We start from the raw sequence: 20,390 nt of genomic DNA on the forward strand, positions 1-20,390 counted from the left end.
ACGTAAAGTGCAAAATATATACATGTAAAATAAGCGTAAATTTTAAACATTTTATATTAAATGAAAACAAATAATATAAAACAGAACTCGTGTTTTATGCAAAGTAGAAAATGAAACAGCTAATACACTGTAATTTAGTGTTTGCTGAGATATTATAATACATATAAGTACAATTAATACATCTATATATTTCTCTTTGTTTATGTTTTTACAACATTGAAATAAATATAATACTTATATAGACATATGTATGTGTTGTGTATATTTTTATAAAAATTTTATTGCCACAAAAAAGCCAGTATTTTTGCATCATTTGATATGTGATTATTAATATTATTTGGATAAAACTCCGATTCTTCATATAAATTTTTTAATTTTAAATACGTGCTTTGTTCCAAATAAAAATTTCTTTGAAACTAAATATTATATACTATTATATAAATATATTAAATCAGGTGTAAAAGAAAGTACTTAAAAAAAATACCTTAGTATTTTTATAATGTATATATTTAAATATTTAAATTTAATATAAATTTATTACTTCTTTATCAGATTACTCATTTATAACATTAATATAATTTTTTACTTTTAGTCTTATTTTTAATATAATTAGCAACTATAAAATTTACCACCTCGTCGTCGGTCCTATTATTTTCTAGTATTTCATTAATAATATAAATCAATTAAATTCCATTTTAATCTTTTAACCTGTTGTTTTTCACTAGTAACAAAAAATTGCACTGCCAAAATTGGCCGTGCAATAAATTTATGCATTCGTTAGTTTGCTTTGTAAATCCAAATATAAAGTCAGTGCTACACAGTGCTAGTGTAATGCGACAATCATTAAACACATCATAAAGTGTGCACTATTACAATGCAATATAACCGAATAGGACGAGTGCAGTGGACCAAACAGAGGGTGTCAATCGAATACGTTACACTGAAAAAATTTGCACTCAGTATATGTACACTAGTACAGGTGACTGAATTCGCTATACTATTTTTGTATGTGTCCAAAATTGAGGCCAAATAATTATAGATCGAATAATCATCTCTCATAAAACTCACGATGTCTGTAGAGAATAAAGTTAGCTTATTTTGTTAAATTTTATAACTTATTAACTTTAATTTAATTTAGGAGTCGTTTCTGTAACTTTACTGATGTCATTATGCTAGTTTTTTGTATGTAATAGCTGCGCAATAATACTATAACGACATTGTTAAGATTACAAAATCGATTCCTTAGTTAAAAAAACTTATCAACTTAACCAACCTTGGTTAAATCCAATATCATAAAGATGCAAATCTTCGAGACTTCGTACAAGATATCCGATATAAGTGATCAATGTAGCTAGTTTCCTTATCCATAGCCAACATATAATAGCCAATTATTATTATACAAATAGAAGCCACACGTAAACAATAATGTAAGTTGGAAATAACAAAATGACATCGAAGGAACCTGAATCCATCAAGTGCCCAGCAACAGTCGCGATTCGATCCGACCCTTCCCTTATTATGATTCCGAATCAGTTCTCGTCTCTGTCAGAATAATCCCGGCTTCTTCTTCTTCTTTCTTTAATTTGGCACCCGTCCGCAATAATCAGGAAGGGGGAGGGGGACGATTTGGCCATTAAACAGAATTAGTATGTGGAATACAAAACAATAAATGGGAATACAGGATATGATTGCGCAAAAATTAAGGAGGATTGCGTCAGCAATCCTAACCGCGCTTTTTCGCTCTATTGCACGCTTACTGGTACGCGGCCAAGTAGCAACTCAAACAATCCCGGCTGTGTGAATCTACCGCGAACAACAGCGATAAACACCATGCACACATTACGAAAACCTACACTCGCGACTCGTAATCGGAATCTGCGTCTCGAAATACACCGGACATCGATTACACTTGTCACCTTGTGTCGCTTGGCATGTGCTGCAAACAGTATACTATAATTTAACCTATACTGAAATACTTAAGGGCCTCGCACATGAAGTGCATAACAGAACCTCCGCGCCGCCAGCTGTCGGACTAACAGATATAACAATTTTGAAGGTGCCATTCGTTTGCTAATCGTTTGCTAGTGTTTGCATGTTTTTTTGTTTTGTTTGCATATTAATTAGTTTAAACAAAATATTGAAATTAAAATTTGGACATGTAAAAAGCTGTTTTAACCTTTATCTCGTGATTTCCTGAATAATTCAGTGTCGAATTGTTTGCTAGTCGTTTGCTAGTTACGAATATACAAGTATTATTCTAATTATATCAATAAATAATCTAATAATTAATTTATTAATAAATGGGATTTCTATAGTAATATATAAGTATTATTTTAATTATATCGATAAATAATGTAATAATTTATTTATTAATAAATGGGATTTCTATAGTAACTTTAGTCCTAGTAACTTTCTAGGTGACTCGATCACCTAGAAAGTTACTAAGGCTAAAGTTACTATAGAAATCCCATTTATTAATAAATAAATTATTACATTATTTATCGATATAATTAAAATAATACTTATATATTCAGAACTAGCAAACGATTTAACACTAAATTATTTAGAAAATCACAAGGTAAAGGCTAAAACGGCTTTTTACTTGTCCAAATTTGTCCAAATTTTAATTTCAATTTTTTATTTAAACTAATTAATATGCAAATAAAACAAAAAAAACATGCAAACACTAGCAAACGAATGGCACTTTCAAAATTGTTATATCTGTTAGTCTGACAGCTGGCGGCGCAGAGGTCATAACAGAGCATAAACGTAGCATAAGGCCTCTGGACCAATGGGAATCTTATGTAAATCAATATGGTGACTTTATGCTGGATGCTCATTGGTTCATCGAGCTTATGTTAGTGCTTATGTTATGTTATGCATTTCATGTGCGAGGCCCTTAACTGCAATGCGCGAAGTAGGGATGTTCAGATGGCAGGGTTGAGTCATTTGACATAGAGTCCCTAGAAGTAGAGAGTCTGGACATCTGGGGGTCAATCATGTAATTTCACGTGGAACTTTTCACGTTTCACTTTTCACTTTTCACGTTTCACTTTTCACTTTTCATTTTTCATTTTTCACTCATAGAGAGTTCACGTGAATCTTTTCACACATAGCGATTATGTATGAATAATGCGCGGAAGTTTAGTTTAGGATCCGAAATTCACCATTAGAGATTCTATCATTGCAACTATCAAGCGATCGTGAAAAAAGTTTCTACCTGCTTTTACAGTATAACTTCTACTGTAAAAATTTTATTATATAAAAAAAATTGTAAAAAAAATATTCATAAATAAATAGCAATATTTCTTAGTTATATTGCATAAACTTAATTTACAAATATAATATATATTACATTTATTTTTAATGATCCATATATTGTAACAACTATTTTATTATGTAGTAATCTAATACTCAAAATTACATTGTAATTTAATTCAAACATTGTTTTTCAAAATTAATTTTAATTAGTTTTTTATGTGTGCAAATTTTAAAGTAAATTAATTTCATTAGTCATTAAATTTAACTTTGTTTAATTAAAAAATATTGAATAATTTAGAATACGACCTTGATCAAAACTGAATTCTCCGCTCACACATGTATTTTCCAAATTTATAAGTTATAAACACTTACATGATTGATTAATATTCTATTTCACAAGACGCACCTTTCTTATATCATTGTGTATCAAAACGCGTTTAAAGTATATTTTTATCTAAATTTGCATTTGATGAAACCTCATTCTATATAATTATCAAAATATCAATTTGTCAAATATAAATATCAAATCTAATTACATCACAAAAGCATTATTTTTATTTATGTATTTTATCCTATCAACGCAATGCAATACCAAAAAGGTTAACCTCTTCAATAATACCTCTTCAAACTGTTACCACACTTTCATTCTTATTTCAAAATACATACAATTTATTAATTCCCTAAATTTTCACCTTTTCGCCATCACGGCTGATGGCGAAAAAGTTCACGTGAAAAAGTTCATATTTCCGCTCATGAGTGAGTTACATGATTCCGTGGAATCGTACATGATTCCGTGGAATCGTACATGATCGTGCAGTTCACGTGAAACTTTTCACTTTTCACGTTTCCGCCCTAGGGGAAATGTTACATAGGCTGTGTTCCGTTTTTACTGGCAGTACTGAAAATTTATAGTTCACGTCACATATACTATACATTTTCAGTACTGGCAGTTAATATCGGAACACAGCCATGATAGACCCCCTGTTCCTAAAATGTCGGTGATGATTATGGCTGTGTTCCGATATAACTGCCAGTACTGGCAGTGGTGAAAAATCCGTTCCGTTATTGGTACGCAGCGCACTGCGACAGCATCTAGTAACATCAATGACGTCATGAATGGTAGCCATATTGCCACTGTGATTACTGCAGCTTCCAAGGTGAGGTAGCTACAGTGCAATATGGCTACTATGCTGTTCCGAAATACGATGCTATAGCAGTGCTGGCAGTAATGCAGTAATATTGGAACAGTTGTGACAGTGTACTGTCATGACGTCACATTTACTGCACTGCCAGTAAAAACGGAACACAGCCTATGTCAGTGTATGTACGTGAGCTTTATGTGTGTATATGTTTATCGTTGTGTGCACTTGAACGTGTTGTATGCTGTTATCGCATTGGCTAAAGAGGATTAAATAGGGATCCGTATTGGTGCTGCCATTTTAGGTGCACAATCACGTGTATCCAATCACGTGGAACCCCGAGATGTCCAGACTCTCTACTTCTAGGGACTCTAATTTGACATTTTAAGGTTTTTTACATTATACATAATATACATGTATATTACGTAAAATATGTATAAAATGTAAACTACGCGTTTAAAGGGATCTGTAATAAAAATGCAGCATTATGACACCATGACAGATAAATTAGTTTTGCATTTTTGCGTAATATATAAATAATATAATGCTTTCTTTTCCGATTGGTCGGTTGCAGTATTACAACCGTGCGACTGCGGGTGTATTCCGAAAGTTCTATCGAAAATATCTCTTTTAATAATAAAGTTGGTAACGCTGTAATTAACTACGCCGTAATAAAAGTTGAGTTTGTGTTTTTGTTAGCTTGCAGAGACCATTGGAGAAATAAATTTAATTTCTTGTAATTTAATTATTTATAAAATAATTTTAATGACGTATAATTTATTAAAATAATTATAATCATGTATTATTAAAATAATAATTACTAACAATAATTTTTATTTTAAAATAATAATTAAACAAAAGATGGATTTCCAAAAATTCCGTGAAGCTAAAAATTGCAAGTTTTGATTAATTTTAAATTATTAATTTTAAGTAAATTACATTATATCCGTTTGTGTGCTCTAATAGTGCATGATAGAATTAATTCTGTTTAAATAGTTGAAGAGACTACAGTAGCTCAGCTGGCATGCTTATAAATAATAAACTTTTATTAAATACTATTATAATATAATTTCATACTTATTTCAAACCAAATTAAATAAGTGTAAGTGATTATAAAATAATAATATCAATATTGGCAATATCAAAAAATTTATCCTACAACAAACTTTGCAGTTAATTTTCAATCTTTGGAAGTTCTTGTGTTCTTCAATTCCTATTTTAAAATCAAAATTATTATCAGTAAATAATATTTTGCAAACCAACAATAATCACAAATGCAACTTACATTACGGAACACAGCATAGTTAGTTACAGTGCTACCAAGTTTATGATTAAAAAAACTATTTTTAATAGAACTTTCGGAATACACCCTGCATTGTAGACCCTGCATAATGCGTCGTCTACAAAACAGTCGTTACGATATTACGACGTTGCGACGGACCAATCAAAGAAGAAAATATATCATTTTTCTTCTGTGATTGGTCAATCGCAGAGTCGTAACATCTTAATGACTGCATTGTAGACTCCGCATAAGTTTGCATAAATCTAATTTCGACATTGTAAAGCTATTCAGATTTCGGAATAAATTCTGATCAAAATTATTTAATTTTTTCTTTAAATTTTTATTATATTCTCTGAAAACAAAATAATTACGATCGGAATTCATTTTGAATAGTTCTATATTACTTACCCTTCTCTTTATTAGAGATATTAAGCCGGTTTCCCATGAGGCGTAACCTGCGCCAACTGCGTAACCTGCGCCAAACTGATTTTACAGTTTAAAATCATTTCGTTTATGCAACTGTAAAAATTGGCGAATAAAAAGTCTCGCACATGAAATGCATAACAGAGCATAAGTGTAGCATAAGGCATCTGGACCAATGAAAATCTTATGTAAATCAATATGGCGACTTTGTGTTGAATGCTCATTGGTCCATCGGTTTTATGTTGTGCTTATGTTATGTTATGCATTTCATGTGCGAGACCCTTAAAACTGTAGGTATTATTTAAATCAAAATGGCGGCTTTCAATGTATTTTACAGTATGTACAAAACTAAAGGCGTAAAATACCTAGTATTTTACACCACGTATAAAATCATGTAATTTACATAGAGTATTTTACGGGGTGCGCACGATTGGACACCACCACTCACAGCGGCCGATACCTAGAGTTTTTCCGTTGGTTTGGTTAGATAAGTCAAGATGATTGGTTGGTGTCCAATCGTGCTGTGTCCAAAAGAGTGTCACCCGTATTTTACTTGCCCAACCCTGCCTGCATTCCAAAATTCACTGCTCCCATACAGCACAGAAATATTGCAGCAATGTTGCAGAAATCTTTTTTTGCAAGATCGCAACATTACAGGACCGTTGCAAAATATTGCTGCAACGTTGCTGCAATATTGCAGCAATTATAAAATATCCGCCCTGTGAAATATTGCAAAGCAATATTGCAGCAATAATACAATATAGTACCTGAGTAACAATTTTATATATTTATAAATATTCACTTTAATATTGTCAAAAACAGTTTTCTTAATGTTAAATAAAATACCTGTACAGCACAGAGAGATTGCAGGAACATTGCAGAATGATTTCATTGAAACATTACAATATTGCATATTAATTGAGAAACATTGCTGCAACATTATTGGAAGGCTGCAGCAATATTAAGATGTCCGCCTTTTGAAATATTGCATCAAAACATCCTAGCAACATTGCAATGTTATGAATTTTTCCAAAATATTCACATAAATATTATTACACCACATAATTCCAATGAACAAAACAATATTTTTGTAACATTTTAAAAAACATTTTTTGCAAAAAAAATTTTGAGAATTTTTTCTCGGAAATTTCCAAGCCGTTACCCATCCAAATCGCGACTCCAGTGAACGTTGCTTGACCTCCGTGAACGTTGCTTGACCTCCGTGATCGCTGTAAACCGATCCCTCATACTCATACAGCACAGAGAGATTGCAGGAACATTGCAGAATGATTTCATTGAAACATTGTAATATTGCATTTTGATTGCGAAACATTGCTGCAACATTGCTGGAAGATTGCAGAAACATTAAGGCGATGATGGACTGACGGTGAAACTTACTCGACGTCGGTACTTCAGATTTTTCTTCTACGAACTGTGGGTCGCACGTGAGGCAAAGAGTAAGGGAAATAGGCTAGCGCTCTTTGTCAAACGCACTCATCTTTCTTTGTTTTTTGAACTTTAGCGCCTCTAATGCAGGATTTCTGAACTACCATGAACGCAATTTATGCTCTTCGCATCAATATATGTGAAAATTACATAAACAAATTTTATTCAGGCTTTTCTCTTATACTAGAACTTCTAAGATCATTCTGCAAGTGTCGTATTGTTCTTTCATTTATTCTACTTGCCGTAAACTACTTATTTTATACATACCAAGTCTAAAACTTTTATATGAGGCACATGTTGTCACGAGTCGGCTGCAGCTGCCGATAATTAAACTATAACTTTTTAATCAATTTTTGTTTTTTGTATTGAATTATAGTTTCCGGCAAATATTTTTGTCACTACTTTAATCGTGTAAAAGGATTTTGAGATCAATAAAGCCAATTAAGAGAAAAGCCGGAATAAAACAAGCACATATATATATGTATATATATATATATATATATATATATACACCCTAGTAGCAATTTTCTGCAAGACTGCTGTTAATCTTGCAGCAGGTTCTTGAAAGATTCTGCCAAGACGTTATGATCTGCTTCCTCATTCTGTTCAATTCTTTTGAAAAATTCTGCAATCAGATTCTTGTAAGAAACTTGCAAGAAACTTGCACATATCTCTGTTGGCAGATTCTTGCAAGAAACTTGAATGTATCTGCTGTAAATCGAGCAACAGTCTTTCAAGATATTTGCTACATACCCTAGTAGCAATTTTCTGCAAGACTGCTGTAAATCTTGCAGTAGATTCTTAAAAGATTCTGCCAACAGGACGTTATGATCTGCTTCATCATTCTGTTCAATTCTTCTGAAAGATTCTGCAGTCAAATTCTTGCAAGAAATTTGTATATATATCTGCTGCATGATTTGTAAAATTTTTTCACCAGAATATTTTAGTATAATCTTAAAATGGATTAAAAACAGATTAAATTTAAATTAAACATTTCATTTATGTACAAGATTAAATAACAATACAAATTGTTATTTACATGTAAAAATATAAAATTTTATGTAAAACAGCGTTCATACACATCATGTTTAAAAAAAATAAGAGCGAGTATTCGTCTCGAGGTTACAACACGGAGCTCATAAAAATCTCATTGGAGTATGAGCTGAGAAATCGACTGCGGTGACGCCTAGATATAACAATGTGGTCGCACTCGACTGACTCGACTCACGTGAAGATCTTCCGCGGCGTGGCCACCTAGCGGCGGCAATAGATCTTTCTGCTGCTGATTAAGCAGAATCTGTACAATATCTGCACAAGATCTGCGCGTCATTTCTGTTGTAAGAAACTTGCAGAAATCAGCAGATCATATTCGTGCAATATCTGTACAAGATCTGCGCGCTATTTCTGTTGTAAGAAACTTACAGAAATCTGCAGATCATATTTGTGCAATATTTGCACAAGATCTGCGCACTACCTCTGTTAAAAGAATCTTATGTCATTCTGCTGAAGAACTTTGCTAGACTGCTTACAGACTGCTGTTGCGGAAAGAATCTGCTTCAAGATAGCTCAATATCTGTACCAAGTTTTTGCAAGCAGTTTATATACAAGTACAGTGCACGAATATTGAAGCAGTCTGCTAGCAATCTGCCAGCATGGCTCTTTTGGAAATAATCTTCTGCACATCTGACTCAATTCTACTGCAATTAACTGCACGCAGATTCTGTCCTGCAAAAAATGCTAGAAAATGCTACTAGGGTGTATATATATATATATATATATATATATATATATATATATATATATATATATATACAGGGTGATTCAGAACGACCCATGTGTCCCTGTAAAGACGTATTCTTGAATAAATTCTGAGACGATTTGTCCTGTACGAAAATTTTGTCCGACGCTTAATTTTTAAATAATAAGGGGATAAAGTTAGCGAATCACGGGCCGTGTACACATGGTAGACAAAGGCGCCGCAACTCACCGTCCGACACGAGTAAGCGCCCGCGTCGGACGGTGAGTTGCGGCGCCTTTGTCTACCATGTGTACACGGCCCGTGATTCGCTAACTTTATCCCCTTATTATTTAAAAATTAAGCGTCGGACAAAATTTTCGTACAGGAAAAATCGTCTCAGAATTTATTCAAGAATACGTCTTTACAGGGACACATGGGTCGTTCTGAATCACCCTGTATATATGTGTATATATATATATATATACCCTCACAGCATAAACCGCAAGGGATATATTTCCGTTTAGTTTCAGAAACCTAACCGTCACCTGATGATAACAATGGTTATCATTGCAGATATGTATTCGATATCAAACGGACACGTATCCGTTACCGCGCGAAATGGTTTCAATCGTCGCGTTCATAACATGAAATGTAAATACGTAACGGAAGCGAAATCTTGTTGCGTAACAGACATAATTTCTGTGAGCTTATTGCAATGTGTCAGATACGTAACATCGTTTCGCAACTGACGCGTAACTGAAATATTTCACATGCTATTAGTGAGGGAAAAAATATCTAAATTTTAATAAATATTTATTCGAATAGTATTTATGAAATATTTATTAAATGCAAATATATATTTACTATAAAAATCATTAAAGTATCATTTTTTTTTTAATTTGTCTTTAATTTGTTTTTAAATGTCATCATCATGGGTGCCATCATCAGTTGTTTTACTTTTTGACGTTGATGGTCTGTTGGTTTTTGCTCTGAAACAAGAAATTAAGAAAATTGTATATTTTCCAAAAATTATATACTTATTTTTTTAGTATTAGTATTATAAAAAATATATAGATATAAAAGTATACAAACTTTTCTCTTTTGCATCTTAATGGGGCTTGAACTAGCCATTTTCCAATAATGATATCTATTTCTGTCTCCAAACTATTTGTTCTTTGACTCTGCACCACAACTATAAAAAATATATGCTGTATAATATTACATTTGTTAATTATATAAAATTAAAATAAAATATTTAACAAATTACTTGTGCAGCAAATTTAAAAATATTTTCTGTATTTAAATACTAACGTACACCCATGGAATTTGATTCTGTCCATGGGGAAATTTTCCAAACTGAGAAGTCGCTATCTTTCTACATACTTACAGTTTATGATTAACGTAACGACCAATAAGCTCTAGTCGTTTTATTAATCATGAACTGCGAGTATGTAGAAAGTGGTGACTTCTCAGTTTGGAAAATTTCCCCATGGACAGAATCAAAGTCCTTGGGTGTACTTTACAGAATTGTATGTGTGATGCAGTGATTCGAAGGGTCATAGTAGGTGGCTGACTTACCGACGCCATAGTCTAGCTATATTATTTTATAGCTATACTAGACTGTGGCGTCGATCAATCAGCCATCTACAATAATCCTTCAAATTGCAAAATATCACATGCATAGCTTTATAATTTACCTTGAACTAGTTTTGTCAGGTTCAAATCTTTGAAACCTTTTTTTCCTCTAATTCCTGCCCAACTAAACTCCGCTGCAATTTCGTTAGACATTAATTGAAATAAAACGTTGCGGGTAATGTTTTTGACACAGTCGCCGCCAATCTGATAAAGAGCTGTACCCTGAAACAAAAAGTTCTTATTAAAAATGACATATTTATAATTATAAGTTTATGCTCAGTTTCATAATCTCCGAATTAACTTAAACGATCGATATACATTGCCAACTATAATTGATTATTTACTTAACGACAATTTAAATGTGATCGGTCAATTTCAATTCATAGATTTAATTATAATCAATCAATTAAATTAACCTGAGGTTATTAAACTGGCCCTTAATAATTGTGTCATAGTAATAATAAATATTAATAACGGTAACAATAATATAATTTTGATAAAAATTAAAATGTTTTAACTTATTTAAAAATTACTATATATATGGAAACTATCATGCCCTTACAACTTTCTGGAAGAATTCAGGGTTTTCTAGCTCAATCTCCATTTTATTCATTTCCTCCAACGTTTCGATGTAAATTTTTTTCCCGTCTATTATTTCTCGATTTGTTAAATTTAAATTTGTAGTGTTGTGCTTAGAATCATTATTAAATTTTTGTTTTATTTCTGCGACATCTTCTTTGATTGCTTGTATCTCTTGCATTAATTTATTTAGTTTTCTAAAAATTTCCGAAAATGCTCCTGAAATGTAAAGTTTTATGATTTTTATGTATGTATGTGTGTATTTATAATTATCTTATGTGTGTATGTATAGTTATAATTATAAATAAAAAATAAAAACTTACTATTAAAATCTATAGGTTGATTTTCAGAAGTTTGTACTGCAGATTGTTCTTTGTCTGAAATTAAATAAAATTTTATAAGATTAAATGTACAATATGGGCATTGCAAATATTATTCTTGAAATGTTTAAGTTATAAAATAATTATAAACTTACTGTTCATAGCAGATTTGGTGTGTTCATATGGCAATTTATTTTGCTCTACTACAACCACTTTTTCAAATACTGCGGATTTCGTTTCTTAAATTAAAAAAGAAATTTAAATCATATATTAATTATATTATTATGTCATATTTCATATATATTTATAATTAAAAAACTTACTATTAACGTCATGTCCATTTTTTTTAATCGTATTATTATGTATTATTGCATTGTCGGTTAGAACTGGGCAGTCAAAGGTCGCCAAGACAGTTGGATATTTTGCTATTTTTCTTGTATGCACGGTGTTTGTGATAGTAAATTCCGAGTCGTCCGGAAAATTCTCGAGCAACTTTTTTTTTTGTACATGGTTCATCATTATTTTCCGAGCTGCTCTCATCGACTGTATCTTCGAAATTGACAACATGTCTAGAATGGCGACTTTTTTTAATATTTTCATTTTCAGATTCTAAGTCTGATATATCCTCGGCAAATTTCAATTTCTCCATCCCTTTTTCAAATGTATCTGCAATAAAAATAGTTATCTTCATAAAAATCATAATTATATACACAAAATATACACAAGGGGACAACTATTAACAAATACTGCATTTATTAAAAATTGTAATTGATGAAATACCTGCAGCTGAAAAATATCTAATGACGTCGTGCAAAACCCATTTGGCGGACAAATTTTTCAATTTTGGTTGTTCTGCAGTTTGTATTGCTCGGTTTAATTTTTTTTGTCGGTATATCCCATAGGATAAAAACAATTGGTTTTTGATTTGGATAACCAAATTGTTGGCACAAGGGCTAACCCGTCGTTAAACTGCACAACGTGAAATGCTATCTAAAACTAAAACAAAGGAACTTAATCAAAAGGTTTCTTCACACTGTTTTTTTAAATGTTTAACTCATCGTGTTTTAAAATACTACACAATACCTTGATAGATAATCGGTCAGCTATAAAACGTGTTGAGATATTGCGAGGGACAACTGATGCAGTCCTACTATACAAAAGGGATGGTAATCAGGCAATATTTAGTTACTGTGATGAAAATTTTGCGGCTGTCCAGACGGCCACTAGATATATGTTACTGCTTGAAGATGCTGCAATAACATATATGGTAAAGTGAGAAACAACCAACAGAGTAGTATACTCAACAATTAAATCGAAAGTACGTAAATTAACCAAAGAATTATAACTACATAATTAAAAATCCAATCAAGATCTACTGTGACAATAAGGGAGCTATCGGAATATTTGTTACTAAAAATTTTTTTATAGATTTTGTAAAGGCTAAACAAAACAGGCGCGCGCTACAAAGTTTTTCATATTACATAATTTTTCATACAAGTTATATTAAATTAACAAGTTTCATTAAATTAACTTAAGTTAAAATAAAATTTAATTTTGAAAATCATTATGTATATAAAATTAAAACATCGTAATTTTTTGAAATTGCATTCTAAATAACAAAACAATTATAATATGAATTATCAAATAAATTTTTTGTTTTATTTATAATTTAAATTTATACGAAATAAAAAACAAATATTGTTTTTCATATAGACATACATTCTTTTACAATTTTTACATTTTACGATTAAATTATTAAAAATTATAATGTTGCGTATAATGTAAAATATAATCTTACATACAATATATCGATAAAATATAATCCTATTAAAAAAATTTGTCATTAAAGAATATGCGATCTTCACAATGACAACTGCTGATGAAGTAAGCGCTGAATGAGAACCGATCAGCACATCAGAAAAGCAACTATAAGAGAAATAACTAGAAAGAGATAGCATGCTTTAGAGAAAAAAAGAAAACAGAAAACAGATCTACAGATCCTATGTCTATGGTTAATACTCGTATTTCGAGCAACGTCGGCTAGCAAAAGAAGTCGAACATATACAATTGTTTGTCTGCTTCTCGCCTGAGCGGAGCAAGTTGGCGACAATTCAGGTATAAGTCCACATGAGTAAAATAAAGCGCGCGCGTAATTTTTTTCTTGATGAGCAACGTGAGTTAGAATCGTAATTTTTTTCTTTATTTTAATGTAATTAATACATTACTGAATATGCAAGATGGGGTAGTTAAATGTAAAAAGTTAAACAGTTTTATATAACGTGTAACTTGATTAAGAGTTTTATATATCTTAAGTTATGTAATTGAAACTTGATTAATTTTATATTAATATTTTTTAACTTTATTATTTTTATAGTTTAATGTATTAATTCTTGCGAAAAAAATTAACAACACTTTAGCATTTTAATTATAGTTATACTTTTATTTGTAAATTAAAATACTAATTATAATATAATAATTGGACTAGTTGTATTAATATATATGTAATTGTATTGATCCCGATTATTAATAATCAGAACCCGGACGTTTGGGCACGATCCCGGGCAGCACGTGAAGAATCGCTGCGTGCGAGTGCGTCGAGTGTTCGCAAAAGTGAGACAGCAGTTAGCACGTGACTCACAGAATACAAACGAAACTCACTCGCACGCAGCAGTTCTCCGCGCTAAATGATTCTTTTGCCACGAGAGAAAACACATTAGTAGCCAAGCTGTACATGGCATATAATTTTCAGAAAATTTAAAACAATTTTTAAAATAAAATGTAAAATGCTATGTAATTATGAAATAAAAAATACATGCCTTTGAAAAAAAAATTTCTTTAGCATTTTATAAAATTTTAATTTACAAATAAAATATTAAATTTATTTAACATTCCATATTATAATTATTTAGTTATATTTATATTACAGTAATGTACAAGTTACGACATGCTACTTCATTACAAATTAAATTTCTTTTAAAAAAAACTTTTGTTTCAACTAAAGTTAATTTATTTTTAAAATAACTTTAATTAAGTTTCTTCTTAATGCAACCTTTAGCATAACTAAATTAAATTTATATGCTGTTAATTTAGTTCAAAAAGATATTAAGTTAACCATCTTTGTAAACATGTAATAATAAAAAAAAAAATAATATATAACATGTAATATATATGACTAACTCACATTGATTATCAAGAACATATTACGCGCACCTTATAATGTACTCATATCTGGACACACACACACTATATCTCACTGAATGCATGAATATACTGAAGCGTCACCGTCGTCGCCGCGAAATCGCCGTGGAATCGTTAAGGCGGTCGTTATTAAGTACTATACTAAGTTTTGGCACTTACAGACTTATGATTGCACTAAATGCGAATGGTATCGGTCGCGTTTTGAGGAAATCGCTTTTCTTCCACACTATAATGTATATTTTTTTGATATATCAAATCTCCACTGTGCACGGTGAGATAAAAATCGTAATCCTCGTAACTGTCAAACAAACGCGCACCAAACTCCGAAATGATCTTTAGTTTTCTCTATAGCAATGTTCGGTTCAAGAATTGCCAGGTAATTCTTGCTTCATCCAATCACATGTCCTCCTACACGACAATACCAAATTATAGTACCCTAAGCAGGGTAGATTGCAACCCTTTTTTTTCCGATGAGTTTCGGAACTTATAGCCTGACTCCTAGAGCAGATGAACGTAACAACTGGTTAATATAAGAATCAATCGCTCGGTTATACTATTAATAATCAAAATTGCAATGCAGTATTTATTTGTATGAACCATTTTTGTCTATAACAATTAATAAAGATAACCCAACTAGCGCCATGCTTTAAATAAATGTATATCAGTAAACTGCGTGCATCATGGTGTGCGTGAGCGCTCATGACGGGCGAGCGTACGACGGTCCTCAGGCTCGACGCTCGACAAAAAAAGGGCCTACATTACAGTATCGTAAAATAAAGAAATTCTTTCACTGCCTAATAGTACACGGCGCATGTAACACGCGGAACAAAATCTCGGAAAGAATTTTATTTAACAAAATATATTCTTTTATTGCGATTAGCTCGCAGCTATAATATTTAAAATAATCTGTATTAAAAAATAATTTTTATTCGATAAATTTATAGAAATGTTAATATTATCTACGGTAAACCAATTTACTCTGTAATTAGCGTAACACAATATTGTGTGAAGTAAGAAACTTCTTCATATTTTGACGTTACAAACGACTATAAGAAATTTAAGAAAAATATGGTTATGCAACACTGCAAGAGTGTACTTTCCGCTTTAGTCTAAATATCCTTTATCATCTCGAAACACGTACGTGCGTGGCTTTGTATGTGTGTGTGGCAGCCGAGCGGCAACACCGAGGGTGTTCCTCGGTGTTGGCGCTCGGCTGCCACACACACACACACACACACACACACACACACACACACACGCACACGCACACGCACACACACACACACACACACACACACACACACACACACACAAACACACATTTTTGCCGTTGCGTATACACATTTTGGAAGGAATTAGAGACGAGGCGCGCAACGATCATGTATTCTTGTCGCTAGACACACGACCCAGAAAGCTAACAAACATAACAAACACGCATAGGCATCAGGTACCCTTCGGCACCCTCAAAGCCAGGCATGTACATACATATGTTCGCCGTAGCGAGGAGATCCGCGAGTGAGATACCGTGGTATTTTGTTCAACGCATACAAACAACTTTAATATTGAAAGATTAATATTCAAACACAGAAAAAGATATAGATTTTTGAGATACAAATATTAGGCGCAAGGAACAAATACAATAATCAAAAATATTAGCTAATGATTTATATCCGTCGGTTGAGGAAGATCAAGTCTGATCGAAACTTGTTCCAATAATTGATATTTTTTAATATCAATTAAAACTTAAACTCACGATCTACTAAAATTGTAATATTGTTCATTAATTTTGCTTTTTTTTCTACATTAATTTGTTATTGACATAAACTAGCTTGTCCTTTTATTATTATCAAATTAAAATTATTTTTGTAATACGGACTATTCTAAAAAGTAACTGTTTGAAACGCAGAAATTGATACGCAGAAATGTAAAGGGAATGTCGGCATCGCTTATCTGTTGAAGAAGGGAAACCAAATAAACACCGCCTTATTTCGCCGCCTTATTTTCTGTTATATTATAAAATAAACACGAATAGGAGAAAAATCGCCCCAACAAAGGCGGAAGAGAGTCGAAACCATGAGAACGCTTCATTTCGATTTGGATTATCGATGGAGCAAGAGGATATCCTTAGACAGATCGACGACTTACTCGTTGAATTTGGCGAGGACGATCTCGCCAATTCAGCTGCAGCCTCCAGCAGCTCATCTGTTACACGACCACGTCCCGCCGTACCCAGTTTACGAAACGGATATTTAAATCAGCCATCGGATCATCAAACGCGGCTAAAGATGATGTGGCTTACTACACCGCCACCATCGATACCCCAACGACCGAGGCTACCTCGTATAGTGGAACCACTTCGTGTGGTGGGCCCTTTACCTCCACCGCCCATTTCTGTAGAGGTAGAGCCCGGCGTCATTGTAGAGGTACAGTATTTTGCCGTACACTCCAGTCGGGAATATAAGCCCCGACTCGGTGCCCGGCGATGGCACCTCCGTTTTAACAAGACAGGCAGGCTGCGATCATGTAAAGAGAAGTCATATCGCGCTTAATAAATGTTTTAAGCACGCGTATTTTTGTGGTTTCATAGGGCTACTGGCGATCGTTCCACAAAAAAAAAAAAAAACGAAACGAGCCATGACGATACCTCCAGGGTGGTTCGGAAATGCGTCTAAAGAAATGATTCATCAACTGCGGCGCGTGTTATCATATTAATAGTTTTTAATTAAAAATTTTTACAATTTTTGTATTATTTTATAATTTTCTTAGATTTTTTATACAAACATTTTTCAGAAATACTCAAAAAGTTGACATTTTTGCTCAAAATTTTTTATACATGTTAATTACAAAATATCTTAAAATTTCCAAGATTTTTTGTTGTATAATTTTCTGTGAAATGTAGGAAAGTTAAAGTATTTTTTAGAAATTATAGGATGAGAAATTTCATAGTATTTCATATCCGTGGGTAACAGAGTGGGAGGCGGAAGCACGTACGCACGAGACAAACGCATCCGCGCATTGAGTATCTCCGCGCGCACACGCTCCCACTCCGTTACCACGAATATAGCGGCGTGCTCCGTCGCGTATATCCGATCTTGAGTGGCGGGGATGCTGGCTCCGTCGAACCTCCGACCGCTCTCCGTATCTCATCGAACCTCGAGACCGGGTATACGCGACAGAGCACGCCGCTATATCCGTGGGTTACAGAGTGGGAGGCAGGAGCACGTATGCACGAGACAAACGCATCCGCGCGTTGAGTATCTCCGCGCGCACACGCTCCTACTCCGTTACCTCGAAATTCGGGTATATAAGCCGAGAAATTTTGGCAACCGGCGTTCTTTTCTTCCGACCGCTATTCCGTGAAGAAGAGTACCCAGGTCCGGACAAGGAATTCAGCGCACTGGGTTTCTAGCAAGCGCTCTTGCCGATAGACCGACTCCGATCCCGCTCTCCACCTAGAAACCGGGCTCAAGTACAACTTGGGACCAACCAAGAATACTTGGTTGATAGGCATAACCTTGCCTTATCCAGATACTGACCTTTCACCACGTAAGGGGGTAATAATTTCTGCTGTTACGTCCGTTCGCGCGTTTTTTTAGTTCTGTACTGGTCTCTATTATAATTCAGTTATTATTTTTAATAAAATATTCTTTTATATTGTTAAACACTACAACAAGTCTAATTTCGTTGCGACCCTTCGCGCCCTTGTTTCCCGGTCGACCACCGTCCGTGCGCAAAAACATAGTTCAATTTATAAGCAAGTTAGTGACATTTTTGATGAAGAAAATGTCATTAATACAGATGCTTATCGTTGCACTTTTGACGCTTTTCCATTGTAAAATGGTTTCTGGTCTCCTTGGCTACGATTGTGGAGGAGCCTCTTTTAATGTAACGACTATATCACTTTTGGATGTAGAGGAATGCCACATTCCAGATACTAAACCTAATTCAACGTCCACATATATACAGTTATTTCAAATCGCTGATTATTCACAAGTACACAGAATCGCTTGCAAGATAGAAATTGATCGTCAGATATTCTATTGTGGAATGCATTCTCATATATCAGCGGTGCGCGGAGGCCATAGAAAATATTTATTTGAAATGGACCAGCATACATGTGCTCGTTTACACGAAACTGGGTCCATTAGTTTGTCGAATTCGATCCAAGTTGTAGGACTGCTTCCCAATTCTACAGATTATCGAGTCGTTACATTAGCTGGTAGTACAAATATAGACGGTTCTTGCGATGGAACCGAATACTCGGATCCTTACGGAACTTGGAGTCACGTTCTCGTTGAGGCTTCTATCACTATCACGCTACAAGATTATTACGCACCCGTAAAGACGAAAACGGATTATATTGCGCTTCGTTCAGGAGTTCAATGCGTATTTTCAAAAAACAAATGTAACGATGAAGATGGAGCGAGTGTATTTTGGACTCCGATACCGGTTGACACGTGTAACTTCAATGCTTATAACGTTATATATCAAGGGCAAGCGTCTAAAATTTTCGATTCCAACACTGACTTTCCTATTGTATATTCTCTAACTACAAAAGAAATTACTTTTGCTTTGTCGAAAAAGTCAGAATATTATGTATGCGGCTTCACTTTAATACAGACTGAACACCCTAAATTAATAATCGTAGAAACAAATAATATTAATTTTAATCCTTTCTCTAAACTTACTCGAATCTCAATTAACAATTTAGATATTTTTGCTTATGTTAACTCAAAATTTGTTTACGTAGAAAAACACATAAAAAATCAGATGCAAAGCCTGTATGATAATATTCTTAATCAAAAATGTAAATTGGAACAACAAGTGTTAAGAAACTCAATAAACTTAGCTCATACTCAACCCGATGCATTTGCATACAATATAATGAAAGGTCCAGGTTATATGGCCACCATATCAGGGGAAGTAGCTCATATTATTAAATGTATTCCCACAGAAGTCAAGCGTCGTGCAACTGAAGAGTGTTATCTTGAATTACCTGTATCATTACAAAATAGGTTTATGTATTTGTCTCCAAAAACTCATATTCTCGTTAACAACGGCACACCAGTTGAATGCAATCCTTTGCTACCACTTATGTATAAGATCAAAGGAGGCTGGATAAGTCTCACCCCAAAACCTGCGGCAGTATCCCCGCCTCAGACGTTGGAACCAATGCTGAAACCGACCTGGAAATATCGTGATGCACAATATCTTGCCGATAGTGGAATATATTCCCAAGACGATCTTTCCAGGTTGCGTGACCACATTATGTTTCCCGTAGAGAGTGTAGCCTTATCAATACCATAGCAAGAAGTTGGACATCGTGTCCCTTCACCAATTTCACTAACAGATTTTCTTAATGAAGAAAC

The 20,390-nt window shown here is 33.3% G+C and overlaps 2 protein-coding genes across 2 annotated transcripts in view; both read right to left on the reverse strand.

The window, feature by feature from the left end:
- Window positions 1-1,975, reverse strand: part of LOC105197169 (FK506-binding protein 15) — a 264,070-nt gene extending 262,095 nt beyond the window's left edge. Inside the window, exon 1 of the mRNA XM_039452428.1 lies at window positions 1,274-1,975. The gene's annotated coding sequence lies outside the window, so the exon portion shown is untranslated. The remainder of the gene's footprint in view (window positions 1-1,273) is intronic.
- Window positions 1,976-10,176: 8,201 nt separating this feature from the next.
- LOC105204216 lies at window positions 10,177-17,782 on the reverse strand. Its single transcript, XM_039452908.1, has 10 exons — window positions 15,181-17,782; window positions 12,907-13,073; window positions 12,604-12,819; window positions 12,147-12,489; window positions 11,979-12,062; window positions 11,827-11,880; window positions 11,487-11,722; window positions 10,987-11,146; window positions 10,382-10,481; window positions 10,177-10,278 (listed from the first exon to the last, which is right to left on the reverse strand). The coding sequence occupies exons 4-10, from the start codon at window positions 12,421-12,423 to the stop codon at window positions 10,206-10,208; spliced, it is 984 nt and encodes a 327-aa protein (XP_039308842.1). The 5' UTR covers window positions 12,424-12,489; window positions 12,604-12,819; window positions 12,907-13,073; window positions 15,181-17,782; the 3' UTR covers window positions 10,177-10,205.
- Window positions 17,783-20,390: the final 2,608 nt, after the last annotated feature.

Source organism: Solenopsis invicta, chromosome 8 (genome assembly GCF_016802725.1).
Source record: "Solenopsis invicta isolate M01_SB chromosome 8, UNIL_Sinv_3.0, whole genome shotgun sequence".
NCBI lineage: Eukaryota > Metazoa > Arthropoda > Insecta > Hymenoptera > Formicidae > Solenopsis > Solenopsis invicta.

Coding starts and splice junctions, on each gene's coding strand:
- LOC105204216 (XM_039452908.1), bottom strand. CDS start 12,423: ATGAAAATATTAAAAAAAGTCGCCATTCTAGACATGTTGTCAATTTCG. Junction 11,881..11,978: donor CACCAAATCTGCTATGAACA/GTAAGTTTATAA, acceptor ATTTAATTTCAG/ACAAAGAACAATCTGCAGTA. Junction 11,723..11,826: donor TCAACCTATAGATTTTAATA/GTAAGTTTTTAT, acceptor TTTACATTTCAG/GAGCATTTTCGGAAATTTTT.